Source organism: Hesperophylax consimilis, chromosome 26 (genome assembly GCF_061612785.1).
Source record: "Hesperophylax consimilis isolate HC1 chromosome 26, BYU_Hcon_1.0, whole genome shotgun sequence".
Classification (NCBI taxonomy): Eukaryota; Metazoa; Arthropoda; class Insecta; order Trichoptera; family Limnephilidae; genus Hesperophylax; species Hesperophylax consimilis.
The window spans coordinates 11,096,364-11,112,390 of NC_142861.1; the positions used below are offsets into that span (position 1 = coordinate 11,096,364).

The window sequence follows — 16,027 nt, forward strand, 5'->3', positions numbered from 1 at the left end:
ATTGAGTAAACTAAATGATTCAAATTTTTTCAAAGTATTGGAATTCTAACAGCCAACTACATTCTTTCGACAATAGTCAAGTCGCTTTAATAAAGTTCACCAGGGCTGCCATTGCATGTTTGCTGTTACCACAAAATGGGACTCAACTTCCCAGATAAGTGCGCCTTCTTCCACCAATTTTTAGTCTTCGACCTATTTTGCATATATACCCGAGCCGAAATGTTTTCTTCTCCTTAAAATTTCCATGCACATATATATATATATAGATGCACATGTTTTTCGTGTGTACTATATGGGCAAGTTATCGAAAGGTTAAGAAATGAGACAGTTAAGAATAACTGTATCCATTCATATATTCATAATAATTCAATCTCTCATCCAACCATAAAGTAATGTTGTGTCCATTCATCTCTTGAATACCATCTAAAAGTTAAGAAGTGTGTGTGTGTGTTGTATGTCTAACCCTGTGAGTTGGAGGCGGTGCGTATGGAGTTAGTGCGCATAATCCGCGCACGCGTGCGAGGCTGTTGGCGCGAGGAGCTTCCGCCCCCCGACCCCCCTGCGGAACTGCCGCTCTTGTTGCCCCCGCCGCTACCACCCCCCCCTCCTGGACCCCCTCCGCCACTGAAACAAACAAAGAAAGATTAGCGACTGAAATTTTTGAAAATATCAGGAGTGATGAAATAGAGTGAGAAGCTCGACGATCCAAAATGAATTAGCGTGTACACTGCCATGGTAAATAAAAATAGAGTGTCTTCCTTGAGAGTCTATGCCTATATTATACACTCATATGGGCTTTTACAAACATGTGATATACATAATAATTTAGTGAAACAGTAATCATGAAAAAGTATATATTGTAACGTCAAAGAATTGTGCAAGTTTGGATTGCCAGGGTAGTGCCTGATTATTGTTTTGTTGAGAGTTTTTTCGGGTGGCTGCCCTGCGATCGGTTGGACGGGCGAGCAAAAATAATGCGGGTAGGTAAATCGGGACAATACGGGAGACGACGATCCCGCGGTGCGCGTGGCGTTTTGCGGGACAAAAATGGAGATTGAAAATAATAAAAACGGATCACGCGGATTCCATGAACCGATCCTTCGGAGACTTTCCGTGTAAATTTACAAAACATAAAAGAGACGTTTTGACTCCTGCGCGAGATCAGCCGGTTCTTAGTTCGAGTGTGGTTGTTCGGTGAGATTGAAATGTTGAAGGATACAACCTTTCCGTGTAGACTAACCAAACATAAAACAAACGTTTTGACTCCTGTGTGAGATCGGCCTGTTCTTTGTTCGAGTGTTGTTGTTTGAAGAGATTAAAATATACAATCTATGATTATCTAATTTTATATACAATGAAACAATGTTATAAGTTAAACAATAAAAAAAAAATAAAAAAATAAAAAAAAAATCAGTTATTTGGATTAAAAAATGGTTTTATTTGTGAGTAGTTTTGAAGAGTAATGCCTTGGAGACTACACTGGATTACCAAGCATGCTGTCAGGGTGACGCAAAGATGAAGCATCATTGTCCCGTTAAACGTTCAATGGATACTGATTAATTGAGGATGGCTTCGCGCACTCCTTCCCACGAATCTCTACCCGGAACTCATACGGATTTCGCGGAGACCTGTCGTCCTGCTCACCGCTGGCGGACTCTCCAAACACCTTCAGACATGACAACATGATCAAGGTTCTTCAATGCTTTTATACATTATGTCTCCTTGCCTTAGCCCCATCATAGCCCTGGTGATTGACAAGGGTCCATGCTCATCAGACGTGACAATATGCAGAATAGTATTATGCCAACCTTAATTATTATTATTATTGAGGTAAGTTATTATAGACTTCTTGTAACTTTACTCTGTGCAGTTGAACACATCTCTAATTTTTGAAAAAAGACATTCCTATGTGAACCTCGGATAATGCGAGAGCATCGAACAAAATTATAGATAAGAATTGCTCTGAAAGTTGACAACCAATTTTGGTGCACATTTGTGAAAATAACGCACGCATTGTATGGTAGTCTTTAGATCGCACTGTGAATTGCATTTTACCTTTTGTTGGACCACATGGAGCTTATTAGACTCCCAGCCATGCTCAGCATGTTCATTTTTCACAAAAATAACGCAGTCTCCAAATATCAAAAAATTGGTCAAAAAAAAACTCCACGCTCAGTGATGAAATTGTGTACTGCAAGGCAACAAAGTTCTAAAGATATAACATTAAAAGGGTTAAGAATCGGAACACTACATTTGGGGTAATTTTGATTGTAAATGAACTCCTCTTGCTTGCGGGACACCCTGTATACGTAAAGGTTATATTAGTTGTATCTTACCCCTTGGATGTGTCATTCTTGGTGAGGTCGAGCCTGTCGGGGATGATGGAGAAGGCCACGCGGCACACCTGGCCATCTTCCAGCAGGCAGGCCACGTGCGTGGGCCCCACTACCACCTGCTTCACTCCACGCAGCCCTGACAGTGCCGGGGACACCCCACTGTGGCCAAACCGGTTCAGCCGGTCTGACACCTCCTTTAATCTAAAACGAAGAAACAAGGTCAACTTAGTAATAGTTCAATGCAACATAAACTCAATAGTATTATTTAAAAGAAACCTAAGGAAACGGCAAAGAGGAGAGCAAATCTTATAAACTCTAGGCTATTTGCAATTTACCTCTCATGCACAAGCAGCATTTGATTGACAAAGGAATATACATTCATTAATTGAGCCTTTACGTGGAAAAACAGCGTTATATGAAATAGCGTGTGTTCCAAGATATTGGCTGTTAAACATTTCATTTGCCGGTAGTGCGCGCATAGACATTGAAAGTCAAATAAATTTATATGTAACAAGGTTTTTCAGTTAATAGACACCACGTTTTATGTATTTTAATCAATTTTTTCATAAGTTTTAAGTACAATAAAGGTAAGATCATTTTTCCATAAATCAACATTAATTTGCAATTTCTTAATGTTGCGTTTCCAAAAACTCAGCTGATTCGGTGTCAGTTTCACTGCTAAGTTTATCAGGATCATTTTATTAAAAGGATCAAGTAAAGACAAATATTCCAAGCACTGTCCGCTCAAACCGTCAGTTTCAAACTGTCTTGAGCGTTGTACTGAAAAGGAGTGCATGCGCACTACCTGCCGTCACTCTAGGTCTTGTGCTGCCATCTGTGGTTGAGATTTTAAAACGATTTTTGGTGTGATCGTAGATGGATACAAGGTACGTAATTGGAATGGATTTGCACTAAAGCAGTGGTATTTCGATAATGTTTTTCCGCATAAGGGCTCAATTGTTAGATGGGTCCCTAACTTGAACAGTCGTTCACTGGCACCTGAATTGAGACTACGAGGTTTAGTTCCTTCACAAAATTTTGTGACAGCGAACCTGCTGACAGGATAATGATGCGTTGTTATTATCAAAAATAAAATTTATGCTGAAACTTATTTATCTGTCAGATAAATTGGGACAAAGCACCATCATGTTTAGGTTCGACTATCACAGGATCCATATTTGACGCTGTGCAGTTACTGATCCCCGGCTATGAATTCAAGGTCGTGAGATTGTGGCCCGATGTGTGCAAATAAATTTAATTTATACATGTTATTCACACGATACGATATGAATCTTCCAACCCAGCCAGGAGCACTCCTGTCCTGGTGCGACTGGTACACCAGTGGGTACAGACCTGCTGGACTTGTAACACATGTTCTGAGGACTCGAAGGAGGTGGGAGTTTAATCGACCGATACACATGACAACCTAATAAGCGAATATTGGAATTTAGGATGGGCAGAAAGGATTGATTCTATTTTATCTTTATGTCTTCCTTATTCTTGACTCTTCGTGGAACTTCTTGAGTTTCCTTTTCTCTTTTCTCTCTTCTCTGGATCTTCTCATCCCTTCTTGGATCGCCTCGATCCCTATGGCCTCGCCTTGGCTCTTCTTGCATCTATCTTCTCGCCCCTTCTTGGCTCTCCTTGCTTCTTACCGCCCCTTCTTGGATCTTACTAATCCTTCCCAATTGCAGCTCCTGAGCACTTGATGCACCCGATCGTGCCATGTCTTCCTCGGGCGTCCACGAACACCGCTGCCATTCACTTCTGGGTACTACATTCCTGAAACCCCATTGCTCGTCCATCCGCTCTACATGTGTAACCATCCCAGCGTCTTCCACACTTGAGGCAAAGATATATACAAACTCATTTTTCCTGCAGAAGTAGTCTTCTATTGAATACCTAATAAATTATTAATTATATGAAGCCTACATAAATGTCTCTATCTCCACACTCGAGACACTAAGGCTCTGCTTGGCGAAGAGAAATAGGGGGTTATTGACTAATTAGATGAAAAGCATATCAATACAAGATTCAGAAAAATGAAGGGCATTCGAGAGAGGTCACATTCAAAACTGGAGATAAATGTGCTCAAGAAAAATATGTCTATGAAACTTATGAATAATAGTTCATAATTATTGAAGACAATATTAGCGATTTCTAAACGAAAATCTGAAACAGAAAAATCAGAAAAGGATACGGTCACATCTAGGACTAATCAATGGCTAAGAACCGGAACCAATGGAGAATGTGTGTATTTACAATATATGCAGATTATTCATTGAATGTAGTAAAGACTGTCTTCCAGTGCCTCATATTATAGTCTGACAAAAAGATCAACCCATCAACGCATCTCTTTAACCTCTCAGGCTGATTTGTTCGCTTTTGGGAAGAGCTCACAGAAATCGTGTTACCCTCACTGTCAAGGTGAGAAATATGATCTAAACGTTGTTAGAAAGAGAAAATACCATGCATTATATTCAAATCTAGAAGTTGACCACTTAAGACTTAAAATGTACATCTCTATGAAACCAAAGTTTCCGGCCGCAATTTAAGAAAATTTTGTTAATTTAGTATAAATTATATTTATATGAAACAACAAAAAAGCGAGATAACAAAAATGTATATACATAGTACATTTGTCTAATAAAATGATAGTTTTTTCTTTATCAGAAATTATTTTAGTTCAGTGTTTTGATGAAAAAATATAAATGTTTTATAATAATACAATACGATTGTACCACCCTAGCTAGGAGCTCTACTGTCCCGGTGAGACCAGTACACCATGGGGCACCGATTTGTCAGGACTAGGAACGCATGCTCTAAGGATGGGAAGGAGGTTGGAGTTTAATCGACCGGTATACATGATGGTAACCTATTAAGCAATATTGGAATGTAGAATAGGCAGGAATAAAGAAATTGATTGAACTTTGGTTTCTGTTTCTTCCGCTTCCCGCATTCAGCCTTAGTTTTCCTTTTATTGGTTGTCGTTTCCCACTGTTTCTTACTTGATGTTTCCAGCTTCCCGTTATTTGAAACTTTCCGCTACAGGCTTCCAGCTTCCCTCTGCTACATCCTTTCCGTTTCCCCTTGTTTCAAAGCTTTCCGTTTCTGCGGCTTCTTGGGTCCCGTTTATTGCTTCCAGTTAACTGGTTGTAGGTGCTTCTTACTTCATGTTTCCCGTTGCTTCTTGCTTCCCGCTTTCCGCTTCCACTGCTTCTCGCTTCATGCTTTACTGCCGTACCGTCCTGCGAAAAGTTCCATTCTACCGTAACAAGATCGTACCTGCCCCGCCATGAGTACAAACAATTTGATTTTTCATATTAGTTCTCATTGTATTTGTTTTCGTGTTCCTTTACTTCCTTTTCCTTGTTGAGGCAGTTTTATATTGCTGGTAAGTGAGATCTGTCTAAGATATCAAGGTTTCTTCTTTTAATGTGACCACCATATTACCTACTAAAATGAAACCTAACCTAGAGCATGTTTAACAGATTCATAATATTTATCAGATATCAGTGCTCCACAACCTTTTCTGAAATAGTTAAAAAATCAATCAAACAGATCCTGCCTCAATGAATGCAATAATTCTACCTTCACCAATGGTTACGGAACACCGATCTCAATATTATTGTTAGTTTGTCTTTAAACCAAAGCTGAAAGAAATAAAACATTTATTTGGTTAACAAATGAAAAATACTGAAATAAGAAACTTATCTGCTCTCCTTAAAGTGGTTTTATCCTTAGACACTAATAACCATTAATTACAAGCTTTCAAATGGTTTCACTCCTTGCTTACTGCGGAGCATGGATACAAAGATACAGTTCTTTTGGTGTCACTTAAAACTCTCCGACATTCGATTGAAATATTTTAGATCACATTGTTCTCAGAGGTTAATTGCACAAAAAATAATAATTTCAAGATCGAAAATTGAATCTATTAATTGAAATATGTATTCTGACAAATTTTTAGCCTGATTGAACGTAATCTACCACGGTTATTTACGAAAAACCCAGGAGGTCGACAAAACATGTCAAGCCGATGATTATTTTCAACGAATAACCGTAATATCAATCTCTAAATAGTGTAAAATAAAGTAGCTATCGAGTCTGTCTGTTTGTGCGCTTCGTTCTTATAAACTACGCAACGGATTTTGATAGAGTTTTCACTATCGTTAAGAGATTTTTCTCTAAACGATAGTAACTCCACAAAGGAGGCCCTGAAGAAAATAATTTCCCTCAGGGCCTATGTCTATGTATCCCGACTACGCACCGGTGCCGAAGGGATCAATGACGCTAGTTCCTCAGAGCATCTTCCATTGTAGTACCGATAGAACAAGGACAGCATACCTACCTGACGCCTGTGCTCTAAAGATTGCAATCCGTTTGTTAAGATTGGGGAATCTATCAAACGGACCGCCCGTTTCTGCACAGAGTCAAGGTTTTTTTCAGGTATTTAGGGGCTCCGTACCAGAGATGGCTGCCAAATTCGACAGTAGGGCGCACTTGCGATTTGTACAGGGTTAGCAGTTGTGTACTATTAAAGTATCTGCGGGCCCTGTACAGTACGCCCAGCTTCTGAGAGGCCAACTTTACTCTGGCTTCGATGGAGCCCCCGTACCTGAGCTGGTCACTTATAGTTACACCAAGCATATCAATGGAAGGCCTGTTCGGAAGATTGCTTATATAACATGCATATTTATAAGTCGATGGTTTGTAATCAAGTAGTAAAAAAATATTTTCGGGCGCTTACATTTATAACGCTGGCTAAACCTTATAAGAAACATCAAAATAAAGTACAACAGAATTGTAAATCTTGAAAAGGCCTACAGGAAAGTCCGCTAATGTACAAGTCTATCTCCTAAGCATGATCCACAGCAACGCCGGGTACAAATCAGCTATTGTTTTATAATAAACAAATAAAATAAGTACACAACATGAATTACCCGTACATAACCGTTGAATATTTGCATATCCCTGTAAGAAGGGCCTAATGGAATAGCTATTTCAAGACTAATGACAAATGCTGGAACTTATTTGGGAAATCTTTTGGGATGCTGTGTGGAGGGTCATTTTTAAGGAAAGAAAGGAGAGAAGGTTCTGGGAAGGTAAAAGGTATGAGGGTTGGGTAGGAATCTAGGGATGAGTGTGTTCAGAAGTGACGGACATATGAATATATTCCTTTGAGTGTGGCGCAAGGCGATGGGTCGAAGCCAGTTGGAGAGGTCAAAGGGTCTCCCCAAACCATCCTCTCCCGATCAACCACCCCTGCGAAATCAACAAACGTAGCGAACCACACAGGGTGACCAATGGCAGAGGAGTTGGTTATCCAATAATAAATGGTTCCAGGGGCGACGGTACCCAAACCAGCCTCTTAATCTAACAAAATATAGACAAAATGAATGAACAGAACCAGCGAATTCGTGAATTAAATGAGTTATTTCATAGGTGACTAAGTAATTTTGAGGTTAATTTAACAAAACAATAATATTTCTCTCAAGTACAATGGTGTTATGCAGCATTAGAAATGTTTATGTTATGTTGGTACTATTGATATGATGAGTCAAAAGCGTGCAGGTTTAAACTACTCTATCTTTGTTAGATGTCAAGTCGACAAACAATAAACTAGCTTCAACATTATTAAAAGTTCAAAAATTTAAGTTATATTGCAATCGAAATGTTAAATAATAATCCACAATGCTAATTAATATAACATCGTGAGGGAAGGTAAGGAACTCTTCTGACCTTCGTGAATGTTTTTGGCATTGTATCCTCGGAAAGTATTCAATAAATTCCGCTTTAACAAACATTTCCCTTATCTATACATCTCGAATCATTCCAGGACATCTTTCAACATCGAGCAACAAACTTAACATTGTGATTAATTAACGATTTTTTTTAAATTGCATTTTATTCTTTTTTATTACCTGGTCATGTTTTTAATTTATTATTTAAGGATCTGCTAGTATTATTCTGCATGAATAATATAGCAATTATCCTAAAATGAACCAATTCGTAAATCAGCAATATTGGTCATACATTACAAGGACAAAGTCACAAGTTTATACAGGAGGCCATTTTCTGTTTGCATTTTTGTAAAAATATGTTTTGACTAAAAAAAATTACGAAACTATAATTCATCATTTGTAGCACTGCATGTTGGTGGAATTCCAGGCATTGCAGAATATTCGCAAATTGTAAGAAATCAATTTTGAGGGTATAGCCATCAAATGTCAAAAAGAAGAACTCGACTTGACCTAGCCTTCAATGACACTACATTCAACTTAAAACTTGAACATTGGAAATTGATATCACTGCAAATGAAGGGTTATGAATTAAAATGCACCGAAAGACATACTGAATGGGCACAATGAGATATGGCAAAGAATTCCGAATCGAGTGGTTTGCGAACTGTTTTGTCATAATGATGAGCAAGTCTACTGTACTAATCAGATGTCCACTGGGTGAGATAGCACATGCAGATTCCTAACAGGAATCGTCGCAAAGGCACAAAATAAAATATAATACAACTAAAATACGATATCCGACTTAGTGTAGATATCCAAATCGAGATTCCATTATGGCAGTTGAGCTCGATTACATGCGGAGGACAAATATACACATTCTGGATCTTTCTTGGGAACTTCCTTGCTTCCAATATTTAACTATATTACCATAAAACTGGGTGAAAAGTGCAACAAAATATGAGAGAACATCACCACATAGCCGAGAAATAGAGGGATTACATCTATCGTCAATTCGGGCATTCGTACAATCTGTAATATGAAAGCAATGGAGTCAGTTTTTTGTAAGACGAATTGCATGTTTTACCTATCAATCAATTGATCTTCGGTCCCTGGAAGTGGATGGACCACAAAATGCATCGAAGACATTTTCGATGTTTTGTAGAACAACTATAAATATAAACTGACACACGAATTACTACTCATCTGGCATTAGTTTTAGTTTTAAAAGCTCACAACAATAATTGGCTAGATACCACCATGTTTTTCAGATTGGATGGCGGTGCTGGTTAGTCTATGGTGAATACGAGAGTATGGTGAAGTGAGAGCGAGACAGCACATAGTCTATGGTGGAAATATGTGCGAGAGGGGGACGCAGCATTCATAGGCGAGTCACCCTTTCTTGTATTGCTAAAAGTTCCCACAGACAGTAAATATTTATTTATTTTATTTTTTTATTATACTTTTATAATGACGTATTGCCCATCTCACTAGGTGTGGAACGCCTGTGTTGAGATGGCAATTTACATAGTGGTTGTTAATAAAATAAAATCAGTATTTTTTGTTTTTTTTTTTTTTTAATTATACAATTCAAGAATGAATGAACAGTGGAAGCGAAGAAATAATAATTTTTAGTAATTAATTAATAAAGTTCCAGTTTGACCAAAAGGCGTATTATACATATATACACAGTAGGCACAATTTTTAGTATGTTATGAAATAGTTCAATGTATATTTTTATTGGAGGTTATCAATGATTTTATTTTTAAATAAAGTTTTGATTTGTGTTTTTCTAATCTCAATATACTAATATTATTTTAATTTACAAAAAAAATGGATCAGGAAATTTGAAAGTCATCTTTATGAAAACGGTTTTAAAATTCAACAAAATAGTTGCACTTTTATGGTATTTATGGGTTTATGACATAATAATAATAATAAGTGTTTTATTATCATCCTTTTTGAATTGATTCGTAGAACTCCATTTAATTTAATTAAGTTCTGCAAGTATTTTTTTGGTTTTTGTTATTGTTACAGCTGAGAAGACACATGCAGTTGTTGTAATAATTGTAAAAGGGATGTGGAAACATTAATAAATTCATCCATGGTGACAATGTTCTTCATTGATGGGATGAAGGCTTTGATATCTGGGAATACAAGATAATGCTGATAGGAGAGAGAATTCCAGGAGAACTCATCATAACCCTGGTGAACTTTATAAAAGGGAATCAACGGTTAAAAGCTTGAGTACTTTCCAGATGCAGACTGCTTCGGTATCAATAACCACTCGAGAGATGGCTTACCAAATTTACTCATTTAAAATAATATATAGTATATTTGCGGCACGTTCCAGAGTGGAATATACTCTCAGTATCGCCCTGGTGTAAGACCACCACTCAGAATTGAAACGTTGCTTGAAATGGCTTTGGCCGTGTTTGGTGACCAGATCTGAATAGCCAGGTACTTTCCCACGTTCCTTTTCCCATCTCTTTACCCTCCCGCTACATTCAGCCTCAAAACTCGCTGGCTCCACATCAGGTTAAGAGCAGTTGGGACTCTTGCGCAAAGACAAAATAAAAACCATCAGAAATAAACATTCTTTCCAGTGGTCTGCATCACCAAGCATAGGAGCAATCAAGATAATCAACAACATTCACAACCAAACCAGTCTAATGCGAATCAGTCTTGTACAACGAGCAAGGCTTATTATAACAATAAAAAAATAATTTATTATGAAATAACAAAAAAGTCACTATAAACATTACGTGGGCGGAAAAATAGGAGGTACGGCCTTATTCGAGACCACATTCTTTAAATAAAAGGTTTTACAAATTAAATAATTTATAATAGGTGCTAAAAACAGAGGAAGCCCTATCGATAACATTTCATAAAAATAATTGAATCATCGACCATGATCTAAACTGAGATCATTGACATTTCTCAAAAATGTTCATTTTTCATAAAATTATTTCGCTGATAAATGAATACCGCATATCTGTCTATGCCTTACCTTATAACATTAAAAAATTTGAATATTTTTGGCGGTGTTGTCAGAAAGGTTACAAATATTATATTATTTTGAAATTATATTATACCCGATGTATCTTTTCACATCATGCGTCGCCATTTAACTATGAAAATTGCAACGAAAAATAAATCTCCCGATTGATCTGCGTTGTGCGTAAATCAAGATGTTTATTGTTTGAAACACTGTATAATTTAGCAATTCCCCCATTTTTACCACTGGCAGCACTAAGGAAGTGGCGCTGAAATTTAAATCTGTGTATTGAACAGAAAACTTTCATGATAAGTATTTCATGTTTAAAAAACGTAAATAATACCGATCGGTGGCTGAGTTGAAGTCGCGTTTGGGTCCCATCCAGGCGTAGTGTGTTCAATTCCTCGGTTGTCTAAGTCCTCCATCATAACACAAGCAGGCTCCATAAAAATACCCATAGAACAGACTCAGCATGCCTATATTGCGTATGTGCATTAGAGATGGCAATCGGTGAGTTAATAACGGATTGTAAATCAGACGGACGGACCTTCTCTGCACAGAATCAGTACTACCTGTACCCCGCCACGCGTTGCTGTGGCTCACTATGTCTGTGCAGATAAAGAAACCATAGCGTGTGTTGCTTTTACGTCCAACAGATGGCGCTATTTAAAAAAACATGTTTCTACCTGTCACAGGTGACATCTATATAATGCAGGTATGTAAAAACACACGCACATTCGAATGCAACGATGTGTCAAAATTTGAAAGCAATCGGTGACAAACGAACATTTAAATTTTTATTTATATTTACTAGCTGTACCTCGCCACGCGTTGCTGTGGCTCATTCTGTCTGTGCAGACAAAGAAACAATAGCACATGTTGCTTTTATGTCCAACAGATGGCTCTGTTTTAAAAACAAGCATGTTTTTACCTGTCACAGGTGACATCTGTGAAATATAGGTATATAAAAACACACACATATTCGAATGCAACGTTGTGTCAAAATTTGAAAGCAATCGGTGAAGAAGTTTCGGAGATTTAAGATGTTGAACAAACGAACATGTACATTTTTATTTATATACATAGATTGATTGAAGATTGTGGCGCTCCAACCTAGAGGTGGCTCCAAACTTAATTGTTGAGCTTACTTGAGATTTGCACAGGGTTAGCAGCTGGTCACTATTGAAGAATCCACTAGCCCTAAACAAAACACCCAATTTCTTGTAAGCCAGATTTACCCAGGCTTCTATGGAGCCCCTACGCTTGAGCTGGCCTGATATATTTACTCCAAGCATTTCAATGGAGTCTTTATTGGGGAGGGTGCTTCCATCAAACTTCACCAGACAGTTATTGATCTCCATCTTTGCCGAAAGCAGACATGCTTGGGTTTTTGAGATGTTTAAACTGACCAGATGGTGATTAATCTGACGAGGTGGTGATTAACTTTTTGTCTCAAAATTTCCAGAGCTGTTAGGACATCATAAGTAGAAGGGGGAGTGTCAAAAAAAGATAACCCGCGCTAACGGTGTTGTCGTCAGCATAGCAATGATGTGGTTCACATTCAACGAGATCGTTGATATGCAACAAAAACAGCATTGGTAACAGATCTTTTTGGCACCGCCTCGTTGATTTGATGCGGTGAGGAAACAGACCGGAACAGCCGTCAACTATGGTTTGAATTGTTTTTCAGGGTTAGATGGATCCCGTACAATGGTAACTTGACATGCGTCTTTTGCCAGACCCCACCAAAGGCTTTGGAGATATCCAACTCGACAGTTTGTGTGTCTTCAAAACGCTGAAAATACCACCCACAAATATTTGTTTATTATTTATTAATTTTGCCTTTTCAAGGAAATTGAAACTTTATTACAGTATGTAATATGCTTTGTAGATGATACAAAATTTTTTGCCAACCCACACACTCATCACAACCAACTGCAAAACGATTTAAACGAAATATATCAATGGACAAATGATTGGCTTCTAAAACTCAATGTCGAAAAATGCACTGTCCTACATGTTGGAAAAACTAACCCTACACTTGCCTACAAACTTAATGGAACACCTCTAAAAGCAGTGACATTACAACAAGACTTAGGAGTTACCATATCACAGGACTTGAAATGGGAACCACACATCGCTGGAATTGTGAAAAGAGCATAGACATATGAATATTAGTAGACCTGCCCTAAGTGATTAAAAGTGTATTATCCCCACTCCCCATACCGGTTCCATTGGAGCCGGCTGTGCTCGCGTATGGCCTCAAGTGAAATTTGAAAACGTGACGTCATCATTCTTGTGCGAACTATGGTCGAGGCATCATCGGTTCATTTTACGAAATAACACGGCAAAATGTTGACTTGTACTATGAAAACTTGTAAAAATAGATGTGAAAAAGAGAATAAACCCAATTGTCATATTACATTCCATATATAAGCATTATTTTACTTTATTTTAAGCATATTCACATCGTATAATATGAATCAGTTGTTACTATCACATCGAGAAACGTCTGGACGCGAAACACAAAGCTGGTTGGTTGCTGGGAAGTAAATTATGAACATTTATAAAAGTGTCTTAACTAAATACTTAAACGAAATATTCGACTCTGAAAATAAAACCGAATTTTTTGCCAAATTTGGACTTCGCAAATTTGTTCATAACGTGGCGAGTAATTTGCGCTCCCATGTAAAAATGTCTATTCATTCAAAAGCAGATTTTACTTTTAAGAAGTAAATGGTGATATTATAATGCGAGATGCCTATTTACTGTCAGATTGATTTATTGACGAATCACAGTCAGCTTCACTCCCTTCGTTCTTCAACAGTTGATTTTACCCCTCGCCATTATCTTCTCGTCTATTAATTGCTATGTCTGTGGAAAAGAGCAAATTCACTAACATATCTAATCAGGAAAACCTTCCTTGACCTAACACCGGATATGATGTTAAAAATATAAAAAACATATGTGCGACCTCTCCTGGAATATGCTTTCCAAATATGGAGTCCTTACTTCGCAAAGGATATAAATCTGTTAGAGAGAGTACAGAGACGTTTCACTAAAATACCAAGAGCTCTGAAAGATCTACGATACAAAGATAGACTCAAGGAACTAAGATTACCAACCTTACAAGAAAGAAGAGAAAGGGGTGACTTGATCGAGACTTTCAAAATTTTATCTGGACATTACAGTTGCCCTAGCATCCAAGAAATCTTCACTACTAATAAAAATATAAATCTCCGTGGACACTCAAAAAAAATTACCAAAACGCCTTTTGCATCTAATCCTAGAAAACACTTCCTTGCAAATAGAGTAGTGGATATGATTTAAGATTTTCACGGCCAAAAGTATTTTTGTTATTTGTTTTTGGGGTGTTATGCCGTGTTGCGATAACTCCTTCTTTAGCCAACGTTTCGGACAGCATTGCAGTGTCCATCATCAGGGCAGATGTGTTATTTGAGGTTGTGTTAAAATGTGAGCTTATGTATGAGGTTGTGATACCGTGTTGCCAGCTCCAACCCTCTGAGCTAACATTAACGTATCATTTTTTATTTAAAGTGGTTTTCTTCGTTTAGCTCTGGTGTAGCCGTCAATTACCGGATACCAAGAACTATTGAGCTTAGCTCCATCGTCTCTATTAATGTTTACGGGATTTTTATGAATTTCAATGGCCTCCGTAATCAGCCGTGCTCTATAAGTTTTGGGTCTCCCCAGGATTTCAGGAACAAATCCAAAGTAATGCCCGGTGTCAATCAAATGCTCGGCAATTGTAAGCTCTATTGGATTCACATTTGGAGAGAAGAAAGGACTTAGTTCAAACATAAAACAACTAAATTACTGTCAAACTTGTTGTGAAATCAGATATGAGCGCATCAGCAGAATGCTGCCTGCTCATTACATAATAATAATAATAATAATAAGTATCAGAATACATTATATGTGTATAAATTATTATGAACAGAGCATGTCCAATTACAATACATTACATATTACACAAAGTTAATGCAAGGAGAAATATTACTGCTTTGACAAAATAGGGCACAAAAACAATAAAGGTAATGTCAATAAGGTCTCCTGAGGGTATCCAAAAAAATGTATACACAATTTATTGACCAATAGGTGCCATCGAATGGCCGCCGCACTCTCCAGACATCACGCCACTGGATTTTTTTTTGTGGGGACTCATTAAAGATAAGGTATATCTGTCAAAACCGGCAAAAGTCTATCAATTGAAGGCGGAAATTGATAGAGAATGCAACGAAATTCCTAATGAAATGATTCACCACTTTGCTATTCCATTGCTTCGCGTTATCAGCAATGTTTGGATAAAATTGGGCATCAAATTGAACGTCTACACTGACTACTAATTCTACATCTGTCTTCTTTAATTTGTACTAAATATAAACTGTTTTTATAATCATTCAAAGTGTGTATAATTTTTTTGGGACATCTTTCCAATACAATATTGTATGGTACGCATAGCATACTAATACTAATACTGACAAAATTTTACCATATTGTTTTAATTCAATGCTAATCGTTGAATATGAAAATTGTTGTAGTAGGTAAGTTTTTAGATTCTCACGGCCAAAAGCATTTTTGTTGTTTGTTTTTGGGGTGTTATGCCGTGTTGGGCTAACTCCTTCTTTAGCCGACGTTTCGGACAGCGTTGCAGTGTCCATCATCAGGGCAGATCCGGTAGATGATGGACACTGCAACGCTGTCCGAAACGTCGGCTAAAGAAGGAGTTAGCGCAACACGGCATAACACCCCAAAAACAAACAACAAAAAAAATTGTTGTAGTAGCTTAAAATTCATTCCAAATTGGCTATAGATCATTGACATTTTTGTCAAACGTAAAAAGCATTACTGTATAGGTGGCCAAAAGAAAAACTATTAAGCAAACTTTTATTTGCCATATTTAGTTGTACGTTTTCACAATAACCATATTA

At 37.6% G+C, this 16,027-nt stretch overlaps 1 protein-coding gene across 10 annotated transcripts in view; it reads right to left on the minus strand.

Annotated features, from left to right (window-relative positions):
- Nucleotides 1-9,364, minus strand: part of hyd (E3 ubiquitin-protein ligase hyd) — a 93,886-nt gene extending 84,522 nt beyond the window's left edge. For all 10 annotated transcript variants that reach the window (XM_089647375.1, XM_089647368.1, XM_089647366.1 and 7 more), the window contains exons 1-3: nt 9,165-9,364; nt 2,337-2,537; nt 464-624 (exon numbers count right to left, since the gene is read on the minus strand). In XM_089647375.1, the coding sequence (XP_089503501.1) occupies nt 464-624; nt 2,337-2,537; nt 9,165-9,226 (424 nt within the window). In that variant the 5' untranslated portion in view covers nt 9,227-9,364. The remainder of the gene's footprint in view (nt 1-463; nt 625-2,336; nt 2,538-9,164) is intronic.
- Nucleotides 9,365-16,027: the final 6,663 nt, after the last annotated feature.